This window comes from Macaca mulatta, chromosome 10, assembly GCF_049350105.2.
Source record: "Macaca mulatta isolate MMU2019108-1 chromosome 10, T2T-MMU8v2.0, whole genome shotgun sequence".
NCBI classification, from domain to species: Eukaryota; Metazoa; Chordata; class Mammalia; order Primates; family Cercopithecidae; genus Macaca; species Macaca mulatta.
In genome coordinates, this window is record NC_133415.1 from 10,060,042 (window position 1) to 10,075,869 (window position 15,828).

At 52.5% G+C, this 15,828-nt stretch overlaps 1 protein-coding gene and 1 long non-coding RNA gene across 5 annotated transcripts; both read left to right on the forward strand.

Annotated features, from left to right (window-relative positions):
• The first annotated feature begins 320 nt into the window (after positions 1-320).
• On the forward strand, positions 321-1,590 carry LOC144331660 (uncharacterized). Its single transcript, XR_013399003.1, has 2 exons — positions 321-463; positions 1,007-1,590. It is a non-coding gene; the product is annotated as an uncharacterized LOC144331660 (long non-coding RNA).
• A 70-nt stretch (positions 1,591-1,660) lies between these two features.
• On the forward strand, positions 1,661-13,107 carry TOB2 (transducer of ERBB2, 2). 4 transcript variants are annotated; one of them, XM_077948463.1, is made up of 3 exons: positions 6,701-6,854; positions 8,344-8,687; positions 10,924-12,373. In XM_077948463.1, exon 3 carries the CDS (start codon positions 11,283-11,285, stop codon positions 12,288-12,290), a length of 1,008 nt encoding a protein of 335 aa, XP_077804589.1. In that variant the 5' UTR covers positions 6,701-6,854; positions 8,344-8,687; positions 10,924-11,282; the 3' UTR covers positions 12,291-12,373.
• The last annotated feature ends 2,721 nt before the right edge of the window (positions 13,108-15,828 follow it).

Sequence of the window (15,828 nt, forward strand, 5' to 3'; positions counted from 1 at the left end):
ATTTTTAGCTTTCAGTGCTCTGGGAGCGAGTGGGTCGGCTGAGCCTCTCTGCCTGGTGGAAGATCTAGGGGAAAAGAGAGAAGGGGAGGGTAGAAGGAAAGGGAGGGTGCAGCGGGGCTGTGCGGGAGGGGGCGTGTGTGTGACGCTGTCACTCGCTGACGCACAAAGCAAGTAGTCCCTGGAGGTGCCCCCGGGGTTGTGGCGCTCAGAAGTGTGGGGGATGGGGGGCACTCAGGCTCCCTCCCGCCTCCCTGTCCCGGTGGAGTTTGCCCTCCAGCCCGGCTTGTTTCTGTTGCATTCAGGGAAAGCGCATTTAAACCCCCCACGCTACCGGTGCTCTCCGCCCTTGCCAAAAAAAGCGATCAAGAAAAAAAAAAAGCAAACTGGAAACTTTCGGATCTCGCCACCCAACGTGGGGTTGGCGGCTGCTGCTGGGCCGGAACCGTCTGGCGTGACCAAAAAGGTGGGGGCGGGAGGGGAGAACTGGGGAATGGGCGATCTAAGGAGGGACCGGGGAGAAGACCTCACTCATAGTCCCCCGGGGGCTCCGAACTGCATCTTCCGGCACTCCTGTCCGCCTGTGACCGCAGAAGACGACCCTCCCTATCCCTGGTTCTGTGTCCCGCACAGTCACAAAGAGGCAGAGCAGCCCGCGTGGCCAGAGCCGGGGCAGGGGGCCTCAGCGCGCGGGCCTGGCGCGCCTGGTCCCGGGTTCGCGGAGCCTCGCTCCACCGCTCGAGGGGCCGTAGTGGGTGCGAGCCTTGCGCCCGTTGCACGGTCAGGGACCATCCCACGCCGGCGGGACTGACTAGAAGAAATGTGGTTCTCCCGCGCGCCCCACACTGGGGTCGCTGGCCAGAGAGAGCAAACAAGAGTTGGGAGAGGAGCTGCGCCCGCGCGCCCTCGCAGAGCCGGAGCCAGAGGCGGTGAGGGGAAGGTCCATTGTGGCGCTCGGCTCGTTTCATGGCCGTCGGCCTCATCCTCGCCTCCTCTTACTCCCGCACAGCGTGGCCCAGGCCCCAGAGTCCCCCTCGCCTTTCATTCGACGTTGAGTCCCCCGAGGAAGCACAAGGCGCTCGGAAGACTCAGGCCTGCCCGAAACGAGTCCGAAACGTTTCCGGAGCCCGCGTAGTCCCCTCGGCTCCCCCTCCCGCAGAGGCCGTAACTGGGGCGATGGGATCGCCGTGGACACGGCCAGACGCTCGGAGCAGGAGGGAAGGCCCCGGGAAACGGCTCGGGCAAACGTCCGAACCCTGGGCGCCGAGGCAGGTGCAAGGCGGACGACTCAGCGGGGGGTTCCGGAGGGCAAGGCGACGCCCTCCCCTCCCCGCGATACTCGTCCCCCAAACACAACTAAAGGGAGAGTGCACTGTGCTCGGCCCGTGAGCAACCCGGCCCCAGGTCGCCCCCAGCCCTCACGTTGCGCCCCTGGAGAACACCTCACACGATGCCCACAAGTTCAGAGAGTGGTATGGGAATGAAGGAAAGGAGTGCGGCGCGGCGCTGTGACGGGGAGGGGACGGAGGGGACCCGCACGCAGGACCTGAGAGTACAGAAGGACCGGGTAGCTGAGCCGCGCAGCACCAGCGAGCTGAGGCGCGGGGTAGCTGGGAAGTAGTCCCGGCCGGGCCCCGGCCCCTCCCCTGCAGGGCGGAGGGACGCATCACGCAGGGGTGGGGAAGCCGGATCCGTGCGCAGGGTTGCTAAGGGTGAAACTTTTCATTGACTTTGCTCACTTCGGGCCGGGGCGCGGGAAGGTGCGGGTTGTTGGCGGAGGCAAGTCAGTGGCTCGGGCGACGCGGGGCCAGAAGGGCAGGACCGCCCGCCGGCGACAGCCCAGACCGTCTTCCGTTCCGCGACACGAACCACCCTCCGGTCCGCCATCCCCGCGTTGTAGCCGCTGGTCCGCCCGCTCGCCCGCCCTCCGGCCCCCAGCCGCAGAGCCCGACCTCCTAAGAGCTGAAAGAAATTCTTGAGAGTCATAGTCCATAGCCCCCTGCTTCGTCCCCCAACCCTCAACGACGAAAAGGACTTCGGCCCCCCGGCCCGGCGGCGCCCGGGAAGGAAGGGAGAGCGACCTCCGCCCCGTGCTCAGGACCACCCTGGAGGGAGAAGCCGCCCTGCGGCCGGCAGAGCGCCCCGCCGCCGCGGAGACCCGAGTGAGTTGGGGGGTGTGCGGGCGGGGGGCCCGCCCCGAGACCCAGCCGGCCGAACTGCCTCTCCCACCCCGCCCCACTCCCGCTTTGCTGGATTCTCCACGTTGCTGCCGCTCCCTCCCGCCTGGCCAGCATTTTCTTTCGCCATCCAGCTTCCCTCTAGATCCCACTTTCCCCTGCTCCTCTTCTCACGCCATCTCTGCTCCTGGGGTGCCCAAGAGCTCCCTTTTCTCCCAGTTCCAAGAGTGGCCCTCTCCTGGGTGGGGTGCATTTCCTCCCTTCCCCGCCTCCCCCAGTTCTTTATATCCCAGCTACTCGCTAGATGTTCCTTGTTCTTCAAAGAAACATAACTCCCCCCACCGTTAAATAAATCCGAGGAAGGAAGGGGATCCAGGCCTTGTTTTTCTGCTTCTTTTCCCGTGTGCAGGGAAGGGGGGTGGTAATTGTTAATAGGCTCTATTTCTGGCTCTGTGGAGCCTGAAGGGTGGAGGTTGTACACCCCCTTTGGCGAGGGGACAGGTCAGTGGAGATTGTCCTTGGGCCCCTGAGCCAGAGTTCACCATTTCGGCTTGAGCTCTTTATATTCTTTAGTGTTTTAATGGAAAATTGGGCAGAAAAAGTACCCTTAGAGCAGTGCCAGTGAGTGGATTCTGCTTATCTTGGTAAGGTGCCTGCGAGGTGGGGCCCTATCCCCAAACTCCTTCCCCTCCTGTCCAGAGGATGAACTGTGCCCTTGACCACCAGAAATCTGGGAGGGGAAGGAGGGTGCAGAGAGGAGGCATAGCTGGCAGGCCCTCTCCCTCCCCCAGGAGAAACCAGAACCCCGCACAGCAAGCTTCAACTTGGGACTGGTGGAGGCCAGTCTCTGGTGCTACTCCGTATCTAAACGGTCTTTTTCTCCTTCTTACCCACCCTACCCTGGGAATGGGTCCTTCAACTCTGATTTTCCGGCAGAAAAACAATCCTATTTCTTTCTTGGGCTTCTGCCCCCATTCCTCCGTGAAGCATAGGGGAAAGAAGCTTGTGTGGGAGGAAGGATTAAGGAGGTTTAACACCCAGTAGGGGAGCTTGCCGAAGATCTGGTAAGTCTGGTCGTAGAGCAGACCTTGCAATGGGAGGAGACACAAAGATTTTTAGTATGAGAAGATGCTCAGGTGTCAGGTGTACAGCTTTTTCTTCTCTGCCTGGGAACCTTTTCCTATTTCCCTCTCCCGGATCTGGTTACTCAGACTTGGATTAGAAATGGGGTGAGGCTTGGGCCCTGCTGGCCTTGGCCTGGCGCCTCCCCACAGCTTGACTGGAAATTTCTTTGGCCGAGAGGACGGGAGACTGGGTTTGATTCCTGCCTTTCCTTTCCTGGCTGTTGTGGCGCTGGAGCCGAGTCCGCTAGGCATTAAGTGAAAAAGACCCGTTTCCCTTTGAAACCGCTGTCCAGTAACCCCACACGGACCGCCCAGGCCCTGGAATTCAGATTGAGTGCGGGAAAGGGGGTCGTGACCTTATCTAAGCCAGCCCACCCCTTTCACCCAGAAAAAGCTCATTAGAAGCTCATTAGAAGCAGATCCTAGTTTCAACAGTAATGGAAGGCGATGAAGGGAAAGGTGGGAAAGTTAGGCTCTCGTAAAGCCTAGAGGATGTGGTGGGGCCATACAATACGGGGAGTAGGCCTTTGGAGTAGAATCTATATGAAATGTATTAGGCGATGGGAGGGGGGCGCCGGCCCGCCACAGTGCGCATGTGCATCGGAAACTTTTCCTGGGCTCTTCGACCCTCGGTCGGCTCCCCTTACCGGGCATGCGTATTGCGGCCACTTGGGCCTTCGCAAAGTACTCAGGGAAGTGTAGTGTGCAGAGAAAGTAGGTCACTCGCTACCGCCTGGTCCGGAGGCGTTCGAGGACTACAATTCCCAGAGTGCAGAGCGCGCCCTCACCGCTGGCCTCTCCGCCTACGTTTGGGTTGAGTCGAGTTTTCTTGGCTTCTCAGGAACATGGAGTGCCCTAGAAAGGATCTTCTTAGCCGAAAGGGTCCTTGTAGTCAGACCTAGAGTTGACCGGTCTATGTCTGGGGGAGATGATGTGAGACTGGGCGTGGTGGTGCAGTCAGTCGGCACCAGTCCTGGAAGCCTTTCAATCCACACCCGCCCGTCTGGGCCACTGCCTCTGGGACCAGTGAGTTGGGGCGGATCCCGTGTCTCACCAAGGAGAGGAGCTGCCTGCGTTTGGCTCTCACTCCCCGGGCATCCACCCGGTCTGTGACACCTACTGGCCCCTGCACGCTCAGTTGAGTCCTGTAGTCCGTCACTGTAGGACAGTTTGCACGTTTAAGACTTAGAGGTGTCTGAATATTTTTTTAGGTTTGAGGCTCAGTGGATTCCATCACCATTATCCCTCCTTTCCCTCTTTGAAACAGAATTTTCTTTCTAAAAAATCTTCCGGCCGGGTGCGATGGCTCACGCCTGTAATCCCAACACTTTGGGAGGCTGAGGCGGGCAGCGGATCACCTGAGGTCGGGAGTTCGAGACCAGCCTGACCAACATGGAGAAACCCCGTCTCTACTAAAAATACAAAATTAGCTGGGCGTGGTGGCGCATTCCTGTAATCCCAGTTACCCAGGAGGCTGAGGCAGGAGAATCGCTTGAACCTGGGAGGCAGAGGTTGCAGTGAGCCGAGATCACGCCACTGCACTCCAGCGTGGGCAACAAGAGTGAAATTCCGTCTCAAAAAAAAAAAAAAATTCTGGCTAGGCGGTGGCTCACGCCTGTAATCCCAATACTTTGGGAGGCTAAGGTGAGCGGGTCACGAGGTCAGGAGTTCGAGACCAGCCTGGCCAATATGGTGAAGCCCCGTCTCTACTAAAAATACAAAACTTAGCTGGGTGTGGTCCTGAGCGCGTATTATCCCAGCTACTCGGGAGGCTGAGGCAGGAGAGTTGGCTGAACCCGGGAGGCGGAGGTTGCAGTGAGCCAAGATGGCGCCATTGCACTCCAGCTCTGGGCTACAGAGCAAGACTCCTTCTCGGGGGCGGGGAGAGGGGGAAGCCAAAAGTCTTCCTTTGCTTCTGACATTAGAGCAGGCAGACACATGCGCGCGCGCGCAGACACACACACACACACACACACACACACACACACACACACACACTAGAGCAGGCAGACACATGCGCGCGCGCGCAGACACACACACACACACACACACACACACACACACACACACACACACTAGAGCAGGCAGACATGCGCGCGCGCGCAGACACACACACACACACTAGAGCAGACACATGCGCGCGCGCGCAGACACACACACACACACACACACACACACACACACACACACACACACACACACCTTCCTCACATTTTTGTCAGAAGTTCTCTCTGGAATCACTGAGGCTTCTTTTGAGCTTCACGCCCTACTTTTTCCCTCGTCGTCTTTCTCCTAGGCACCTACTCTTTAAAACACAAGTCAGCACAAGGGATCAGAATCCAGGTTAACTTTGCTGCTGTTAGTAAACAAGTGAGGATAAGATTCTTAGTGAAATTGGACAGAATTTTGCTGTCATATTTGCCCTTTTTAATAGGTTGACAAAAGGGAGATTTTGCTGTTAAACACCTCACCATTTTTATTCTTCTTGCTCCCTTTTTGGCCGTTTGTGCCTACACTGGGGTTGGAAAAGATCTTAGCGTACTCTGCAGCCACTTAAGCGAATCCCTTTACTTGTTCCCTTTATTGACAGGTAGTTATTTCTAAGGTTTCTAATTTCACTATAATAATATAATACATAAATATTGTGTATTATAAATATTATGTATTTATAATACATAAATATTTTATATATAAGCACTAGAATTTGTTCGTAGCTTTTTTAAAAAATGAACAAACTTCTCTGAATGGCCACTCCTATCTTTAGCTAAAGACAAGCCAGCACCAGTGCTTTAATCCTCTGCTCCATAAGCTTCTTGCAGTCAAAATTAGAGCCTGAGCTGATAGAGCAGAAAATCTCATTCTGGTTGTCCATCATTTTTATAAGGTTCCACCCCACAGCCATCTGGTCCAGCCTGTTCTCTAATTAAAGAGGCAAAGGTGGCATTATATGCTTCCTTATTTGTGCGGCAACATCACTGAGGTATAAATTGGTGTGCAGCTTTAGTTGCTTATGCTGCAGAAAATGGTTAGCTAGGCAGGGCTGATGACAGTGGTTCTATTGTATTTTGGGGTGGGAGGCTTATTTCCCAATGACTTTGGCCTGCATTTAAAATGCTCTCATTTTGAGGCCGAACTGTTCAGGAGTAGTTAACTTGGAAGGCAATTATGCAGCCAGGTTTGAGGAGGCCTAGAAAGGTGTAGAAGCCCTTTGCTCTCAGTCGAATACCAAGAGGTGCATTTTAAGAGGCCATGTGGTGCCTTGGGAGAAGTATCATATGTTGACCAGTCTGTTTTAGATTTCAGAAATACTTTGGAAACACTGTCTTTAACATCAGGTTCCATTCTAGGGAACCAGTATCAACTTTCCTCACAACTTTTTTTTTTTTTTTTTTTTTTTTTGAGGCAGAATCTCACTTTGTCGTTCAGACTGGAGTGCAGTGGCATGATCTCGGCTTACCACAACTTCTGCCTCCCGGGTTCAAGTGATTCTCTTGCCTCAGCCCCCTGAGTAGTGGGATTATAGGCACCCGCCACCAGGCCCGGCTAATTTTCATGGGTTTTTTTTTTTTTTTTTTTTTTGAGACCAATCACTCTGTTGCCCAGGCTGGAGTGCAGTGGCGCGATCTTGGCTCACTGCAACCTCTGCCTCCCGGGTTCAAGCAGTTCTCCTGCCTCAGCCTCCTGAGTAGCTGAGGTTATAGGCGCATGCCACCACACCTGGCTAATTTTTTATTTTTAGTAGAGACAAGGTTTCACCATGTTGCTCAGGCTGGTCTCTAACTCCTGACCTTGTGATCTGCCCACCTCAGCCTCACAAAGTGCTGGGATTACAGGCATGAGCCACCATGCCCGGCTAATACTTGTGTTTTTAGTAGAGACGGGGTTTCGCCATGTTGGCCAGGCTGGTCTTGAATTCCTAGCCTCAAGTGATCCACCTGCCTCGGCCTCCTGAAGTGCTGGGATTACAGGTGTGAGCCACCACACCTGGTTCTTCACAAGTTTTTAGTCTGCTCCTTGTTGGACACCTCTATGGACCATGTGGCCCTTCAGACCTCTGTTCCTGAGGAAAGGCCCGTGGTTCTGGTGGGCAGCTTTGTATCTGCTGATGAGCCTGAGCCTTATAAACAGAAAGCCCTTATTATTCTTTCTACTATTCTTACTTTTTTTTTTTTGAGATAGAGTCTTGCTCTGTCACCCAGACTGGAGTGCAATGGCACGATCTCGGCTCACTGCAACCTCTGCCTCCTGGGTTCAAGTGATTCTCCTGCCTCAGCCTCTGGAGTAGCTGGGACTACAGGTGCCCACTACCACGCCTGGCTAATTTTTGTATTTTTATAGAGACGGAGTTTCACCGTGTTAGGCAGAATGGTCTCAATCTTCTGACTCAATGATCCGCCCGCCTCGGCCTCCCAAAGTGCTGGGATTACAGGCATGAGCCACCGCGCCCGGCCTCTAGTATTCTTACTTTTTATACCCAAAAGGGCCCTGAATTTGATCTGTATTGATCATTAATAGACATTTGAGACTGAGGCACGTGCATCACTTGAGCCCAGGAGTTCAAGAACAGCCTGGGCAACATGGTGAAACCGCATCTCTACATAAAAATACAAAAAAAAAAATGAGGCCATTTGCAGTGGCTCATGCCTGTAATCCCACCGGTTTGGGAGGCTGAAGCCAGTGGATCACTTGAGGCCAGGAGTTCAAGAGCAGCCTGACCAATGTGATGAAACCCCGTGTGTACTCAAAATACAAAAATTAGCCAGGTGTGGTGGTGGATGCCTGTAATCCCAGCTACTCAGTAGGCTGAAGGGGGAGAATTGCTTGAACCCAGGAGGCAGAGGTTGCAGTGAGCCGAGATCACGCCACTTCACTCCAGCTTGGGTGACAGAATGAGACTCCATCTCGCAAAAAAAAAAAAAAAAAAAAAGCCGTGTGTGGTGGTGCATGCCTGTAGTCCCAGCTACTTGGAGGCTGAAGTGAGAGGATCACCTGAGCCCAGGGAGGTGGAGGCTGCAGTGAGCTGTGATCCTGCCACTGCACCCTAGCCTGGGTGACAGATTGAGACCCTGTCTCAAAAAAAGAAAAAGAAAAACATAGACATATGAAGAAACTTAGAGATGAAGTCTCTAAGGAAAAGGCTGGGAAAAGAGGGAAACCAGGGTATTCTGAGTCTTGAGTGTTCTTGTGGAAGGTTTGGGAGAGGCATAGTTGTGGCACCTCTGCTGAGTCCCATGTGACCATCTCTGTTCCTCAGACCTGAAATGAGAGTTAACTAGATTTAGCCACTGTCATGCTGCTCCAGATTGACCCAGTGAGTCTTCTCTGATACATTCACCCCAGAAATCTTTTTCTGAGGATTTAGTCCCCAAAATGCCCCTTAAGGCTGTGTGTGTTGGCTCATGCCCGTAATCCCAGCACTTCGGGAGACCAAGGCAGGCGAATCACTTTAGGTTAGGAGTTTGAGACCAGCCTGGCCAATATGGTGAAACCACATCTCCACTAAAAATACAAAAATTAGCCAGACGTGGTGGCAGGTGCCTATAGTCCCAGCCACTCGGGAGGCCGAGGCACGAGAATCACTTGAACCTGGGAGGTGGAGGTTGCAGTAAGCCAAGATCGTGCCACTGCAGTCCAGCCTGGGCAATAGAATGAGACTCAGTCTCAAAATACATACATACATACATACATACATACATACATACATACATACATACACTGCACTCCAGCCTGGGCGATAGAATGAGACCCAGTCTCAAAATATATACATATATACATACATACATACATACATACATACGGACTCAGTCTCAAAATATATACATACATACATATATACGGACTCAGTCTCAAAATATATACATACATACATACATAAAGTAAAATTAAATTAAATTAAATGCCCCTTAAGAGCCATGGGCCCAGGCCTGAGAATTTCAGGGAAATGTGTTGGGGCAGGTGTTTAGGAAACTCAAAATCCCCAAGCCTGAAATTAGCACCTGGATACTTAAAGCTGGATCCAGAAAGGATTTGAATCAAAATCCAGCTCCGAGTCTTTCACAGGACAGAAGATGCCCTTGACAGTCCATGGAGCAGTCATGTCTCTGTGTTTAGCTCAGCAGCACAGCTTTGCCCAGAGGCCTGGCTCGGAACATGTTCTGGTGCTGCCTCCCCTCAGAGGGCTCTTTCAGTTCAGTTTCTCCCCCAGCATGAGCCCCGGAGCTGCTCTTTTGGAGAAAATGAGATTAGGATCACTGGCTCTCAGGACCTCACAGATCATCTTCCTGAGACATGAGGCTGGCCCAGGCCGAGGGAATAAACCTTTTTGACCTCAGTGGGATCTGGCTGTGAGAGAATCCCAAAATAACAATCTCATGTTTATCTTGGGCTGCCTTCTCTTCAGGGATCTCAAAACACTTGATAAATCTGATCTGCTGCCGAGGACAGGTGGTCAGACAGTCCCTGGGAGACTGAGTGATGATGGGTCCCTGCTGGAGGCTGCAGGGTGATGGAAAATTTCTTTCCCCTGCCACCCTCATCACTTACACTCTCACCAGAAACTTCTCTCTCCTTTTTTCTGCTTCCCTATGGCAGCCCCCAGGCAGCAGTTCCCTTGTTAGTCCACATCTCTGATTGTGACAGGTCTTGCCTTTTTCCTGGGGCTCATGCTCTTGTCTTATTCTTTTTTTTTTTTTTTTTTGAGACGGAATTTCGCTCTTGTCGCCCAGGCTGGAGTGCAATAGCGCATCTCGGCTCACCGCAACCTCCGCCTCCCGGGTTCAAGTGATTCTCCTACCTCAGCCTCCCGAGTAGCTGGGATTACAGGCATGCACCACCATGCTTGGCTAATTTTTCGTGTTTTTAGTAGAGACAGGATTTCTCCATGTTGGTCAGGCTGGTCTCAAACTCCCGACCTCAGGTGATCCGCCCGCCTCGGCCTCCCAAAGTGCTAGGATTACAGGCATGAGCCACTGCACCTGGCCGGAGTTCTTAAATCAGTTCTGCAAACCCAGACTGAGCCAGACAGCATACACACCCATGGGGCCCATGATGACAGATGGATGTGACTGGAGTCCAGGCCCCCAGTGAAAAATTGGCAGTGCTCTTTCCTGTTCAGTGACCTGTATCCCTTTTCATTTAAGGAGGACAACCAAAGATTTTAAACTTACATCTTAGTCTGTGACAGTTTGGGGGCACGACTTCACCAAGATATTGCAGAGACAGCAAGAGCCTTCTCTTCTTCACCTGATTTAGGGACTTGATTTTTTTAGTGTCATTCATACAGTGACCTGAATTCTCAAGATGGTGGAAAACACAGCTTCCCTATTTCTTTAGAATTACTTAAAAATAGTAGCTTTTTTTTTTTTTTTTTTTTTTTTTTTTTTGAGATGGACTCTCGCTCTGTCGCCAGGCTGGAGTGCAGTGGCGTGATCTCGGCTCACTGCAACCTCTGCCTCCTGGGTTGAAGCGATTCTTCTGTCTCAGCCTCCCGAGTAGCTGGGACTCCAGGCATGCGCCACCATGCTCAGCTAATTTTTGTATTTTTAGTAGAGATGGGGCTTCACTATGTTGGCCAGGATGGTCTCAATCTCTTGACCTTGTGATCTACCTGTCTCGGCCTCCCAAAGTGCTGGGCTTACAGGCGTGAGCCACCATGCCCAGCCAACAGTAGCTAACTTTATCATTTGCCTTTTAATTGCCAGGTACATTGTGAGGCAGTTTATATCCTTGAACTAACAACTTCATGATGGCCTCATGTTACTAATGAGGAAACTAGGGCCCACAGTCAGACATTAGCCACTGGTGGGGCAGAAATAGGCTCCTGGTTCTAGTGTGATCCAAAGTTGGTGCTTTTCTGTCTATCCTTAGCTGTTGGTCACCACCAGCTTTCTGCATATTTTCTCATGATGCCTCTCATTTCCCAGAGCCGTCTGGAGCCCAAGGCTGTACACGTGCCCTGTGCTGATTCTCTGCCTAGGAAAGGACCATGCAGCTAGAGATCAAAGTGGCCCTGAACTTCATCATCTCCTACTTGTACAACAAGCTGCCCCGGCGCCGGGCAGACCTGTTTGGGGAGGAGCTAGAGCGGCTTTTGAAAAATAAATATGAAGGCCACTGGTACCCTGAAAAACCCCTGAAGGGCTCTGGCTTCCGCTGTGTTCACATTGGGGAGATGGTGGACCCCGTGGTGGAGCTGGCCGCCAAGCGGAGTGGCCTGGCGGTGGAAGATGTGCGGGCCAATGTGCCTGAGGAGCTGAGTGTCTGGATTGATCCCTTTGAGGTGTCCTACCAGATTGGTGAGAAGGGAGCTGTGAAAGTGCTGTACCTGGATGATAGTGAGGGCTGTGGTGCCCCAGAGCTGGACAAGGAGATCAAGAGCAGCTTCAACCCTGACGCCCAGGTGTTCGTGCCCATTGGCAGCCAGGACAGCTCCCTGTCTAACTCCCCATCACCATCCTTTGGCCAGTCACCCAGCCCTACCTTCATTCCCCGCTCCGCTCAGCCCATCACCTTTACCACCGCCTCTTTCGCTGCCACCAAATTTGGCTCCACTAAGATGAAGAAGGGTGGCGGGGCAGCAAGTGGTGGGGGTGTAGCCAGCAGTGGGGCAGGTGGCCAGCAGCCACCACAGCAGCCTCGCATGGCCCGTTCACCCACCAACAGCCTGCTGAAGCACAAGAGCCTCTCTCTGTCTATGCATTCACTGAACTTCATCACGGCCAACCCAGCCCCTCAGTCCCAGCTCTCGCCCAATGCCAAGGAGTTCGTGTACAACGGTGGTGGCTCGCCCAGCCTCTTCTTCGATGCGGCCGATGGCCAGGGCAGTGGGGCTGGCACCTGCAACAGCAGCAGCTTTGACATGGCCCAGGTATTTGGAGGTGGTGCCAACAGCCTCTTCCTGGAGAAGACACCCTTTGTGGAAGGCCTCAGCTACAACCTGAACACCATGCAGTATCCCAGCCAGCCGTTCCAGCCCGTGGTGCTGGCCAACTGACCGTCTACCTGCCTGTGGGGCCAGAAGCACCCAAGACCACAGAAAAGAGAAAGAAAAGGCCAAAAAAAAGAGGAAAAGAAAAATGTACAAAAAGATTTTCGATCTTCTCACTCTCACTTCTAGAAAAAAGATCCAGCCCAGGCACGGAATGGGAGGGCCCCGCAAAGCACCCAAGTGTGTTTCACTCACCCCTTACCGCTCACCCACCGGCCTGCGATTTATTTGGTTGGTTTGGGTTTTATATTTCTTTTTCTTTTTTTTTTCTTACATGTAGTTTTCTATATAACATCTTTAATGAGTGGCTTCCTGTGCTAAGAATGGTCCAGATGTGAACTGCTGCTCCCTGCTCCTCCCTTCCTCCTTCACACTCCTAGTTTAGGATTGGTGTGTCCAAGCTCACAGGGAAGAAAGAGCTGCAGCTGGAGCCTGACCCTCTCTGGAACAGGGAAAGGCTGGCCCGTGTCACTGCCTCTGTCACCCAGCTATCCTCGCACTCAAAGCCATCCAACCTCAGCAGGCCTTCTCGGGCCCTGCCACCTGAATAGGTCTGAACCCATTCCCCACTCCCTTTCAGGCTGGGCCACAGGGAGCTGCTGGCTGGCCACTTGACACCCTCCGCCTAGAGCTGATGTCTGTGACTACAGGGAGATTAGCACTTCGTCTAGTGAAACTCCTTTCATCTCTGTCCTATGGCCCCACCCCACCATTCCCTCCAGGCCCAGACCATCATCATGTGTGTGGCCTTCCTTTCCCTCATGCAGCCCCTTCCCCAGGCTGGAGGTTGTGGGAGGGGTGTGTGTGTGTGTGTGTGTGTGTGTGTGTGTGTGTGTGTTTGGTTTGCTGTCCTTTTTTAAAGGATTCCAAGCCATGTGAAACTTCCCTTCTGGATGTGATTCTGGGTTGCAGCAAATGCTTATTTATATGTGAGGCTGGGGAATGGGCTGGGGGTATTGGCAGTCCTTTTGCAGGGCAGTGTGCGTGGTGGGGTGACACCACTGTGGCTGAGCCCAAGACACTCCCAGAGGAAAACACTGCAGAAGGAACTGGTTTGCAGACTGCAGAAGGATCTGCACTTTTGTTTTTGACCAAAAAGATAATAATGTTAGCTCTGAAGGGCAGAGGGAATGCCCAAGCCCCTGATGCCTATGAGAAGCCCCCGGACTTCACCCTCCTGTTGTGTGACCTTAGCCCAGCGGGAGCTGCTCACCTGAGCACCCTTGGGGGTGGGCAGGGAGGCAGGGTGGGGTTTTAGAGTTAGTGTCTGTGCGGGGGCAGCCCTGAGCCTGGAGTGGAGACTGCGTCTCTTAGTTGGAGGTGTTGATTGCATTTGTGCCCCGGCCTGGTTGAGAGCTTCTTGGTACCTCTTGCCACCCCTTCTCACTGCCCTGACCCAACCCCATTGGACTTTGATGCTGCGAAGAGTGGTGTCCTGACAGGGACTCAGTGCTCCCGCCTGATGTATTGGATTATAGGAGAGCGCTTGCTCTCCTGCCTCTGCAGGAGAGGGCTTGTTCCTCCAACCCTAGGAGGCCAGGCAAGCATGAACAGGAGCCAAGGGATCAGGGTCATGAACTTTTTCCTCTTTGCAAAGAGGGGCACTTGGCATTAGGGTCCCATTGCCAGAAAGCACCAAAGCCCCTGGCACCCCACCCACTCCATCCTACCCAGGGACCCCAAGTAGGCAACTGCTATGGCAGTGGGTCCAGCCTAGGCCAGCACTGCCAGCCTCCTCTCCCTGCAGTATGCACCAGCTCTACCTCCCCCGGCAGGCAATGTCCTGGCTTCTCAGCCCAGCACCATCTGTTCCCCTAGACTTCTCAGGGGCCAGCCCAGTCTAGGCCATCCTTCCCCTCATCCTCGGCTCCCACACAGGTGACAGGCCCAACAGATAACTTCTCTCTGGGAAAGGTTGGATGCTGCCTTACGTCCCCTTCTAGCCCTCCTCCCATCGCCACACACAGGCACCCACCCGCACCAGGTCAGCTTGTTTCTCACATGTAGGGAGAGAGGGGAGACCAACCCCTTTGTGTCTTTTGAAATACGAAGAAAAATGTGTGTTCAGGCGCTCTTGGGCCCAGTTCAGTCCGTCTTGTCTCAAATCTAGGCATTTTTGCTTCAATTTTATTTTTTTTAAGAAAACAAAAACAGAAATCTGCACTAATTTACCTGGTTTCGTAGGAAAACTTTTTTTTATTTTTTACATTTTTTGGTGTCCGTTTGTATTGAATAATTTGCTACATTTGTAAAATGTAAGAGGTATATATAATATATGTATATTTCTAACGTAAAAAACATAATTTTTTTCTTTTCAAGATTTTTTCTTAAGATGAGAGAAACATATTTTTTCAGGAAAAACAAACTTTAAAAAAAAGAGGAGAATAAAACCTTTTCTCCCCTTTCCCCATCCTCTATCCCTCTTTCCCAGGAACAAATCAAAAGGTGGATTATCTTGTGAAGAATGGAAACCGTTAGTCCAGAATGATGTCTTTTTCTCAATGCAGTGAGTTATAGATTCTCTAGTTTTCTCCCTAGGGATGGGAAGGGGGCATTGAGGCAAGCCTGGAGAGGAGCCCGGGGAGCAGGGTCATGAACTTTTTTCTTTAGTGAAGGAGGAATACAATCAAGGGTTTTGTATTCAGAATGTTGTGCAATATTTTGGAATGGGACATTGGTGTGTTTAGAGATTTTAGTTTAAAAACAAAACAAAAAGATTGATCAAATCTGTACAGTTTCTATTGTTCCAGATTTTTTAAGTTTGTATTAAAAGCATGATATATAACAGCCTTCTGCCTGCTCCTAGCTTGCTTGGTTTCTGGGGTCCCTTTTCAGATGGAGAGAATGGGAGTGGCCCAGCTCTTACAGACTCCAAGAAATGATTGGTCCTCCTTACAGTGACAGCCTCCGATGGACATAACTGTCCTGGTGCCCCTTCTTGACCACCTATCCATCCCATCAACACAGGATACTTCATTGTGCCTGCTACCCTAGATGCTTTTCTACACTGGAAACAGGTTCCACAAAGTTAGGAACCGCTCCAGTTCCCTTAGCCAGTTGGTGGTGGCACCAGGGCTGGGAGCAGAGCCTGGAGAACGGGGTCCTTCTTCATGACTCTTTAGGAATTGCCTATTCCTGTGGGGAGGAGAGAGGGAGCAGCCTCCAGCCTGCTCTAGATCTAGTACTTGATCCTTAGTACTAGATCCTTAGATGTGGGCAAGGATGAGAACAGCTCACCTAAGCCAGGTTCCATCCAAAACCCTGGTGCTTGGATTCTCAGCCCTTTTCTGGGGCTGGACAATTCTGGAGCTGCTTTAAGAGTAAGACAGCCCAGCTCAGAGAAGGCCACCCTTCTGGCAGTGGCCGATTTCCTTAGGAGCTCTGCCATCTCCCAGTGACCCAGGCCATATGTTCCCCTTCCCAGGGCCTGTGCCCATCAATGCTGCCCATCTAGGAGAGAAACAAAATCTCTCTATACCATCTCCCACCAGCGTGTACTTCATGTCAGAAACTGGCAAGGCCCCTGAGAATATTTGTGAAGTTA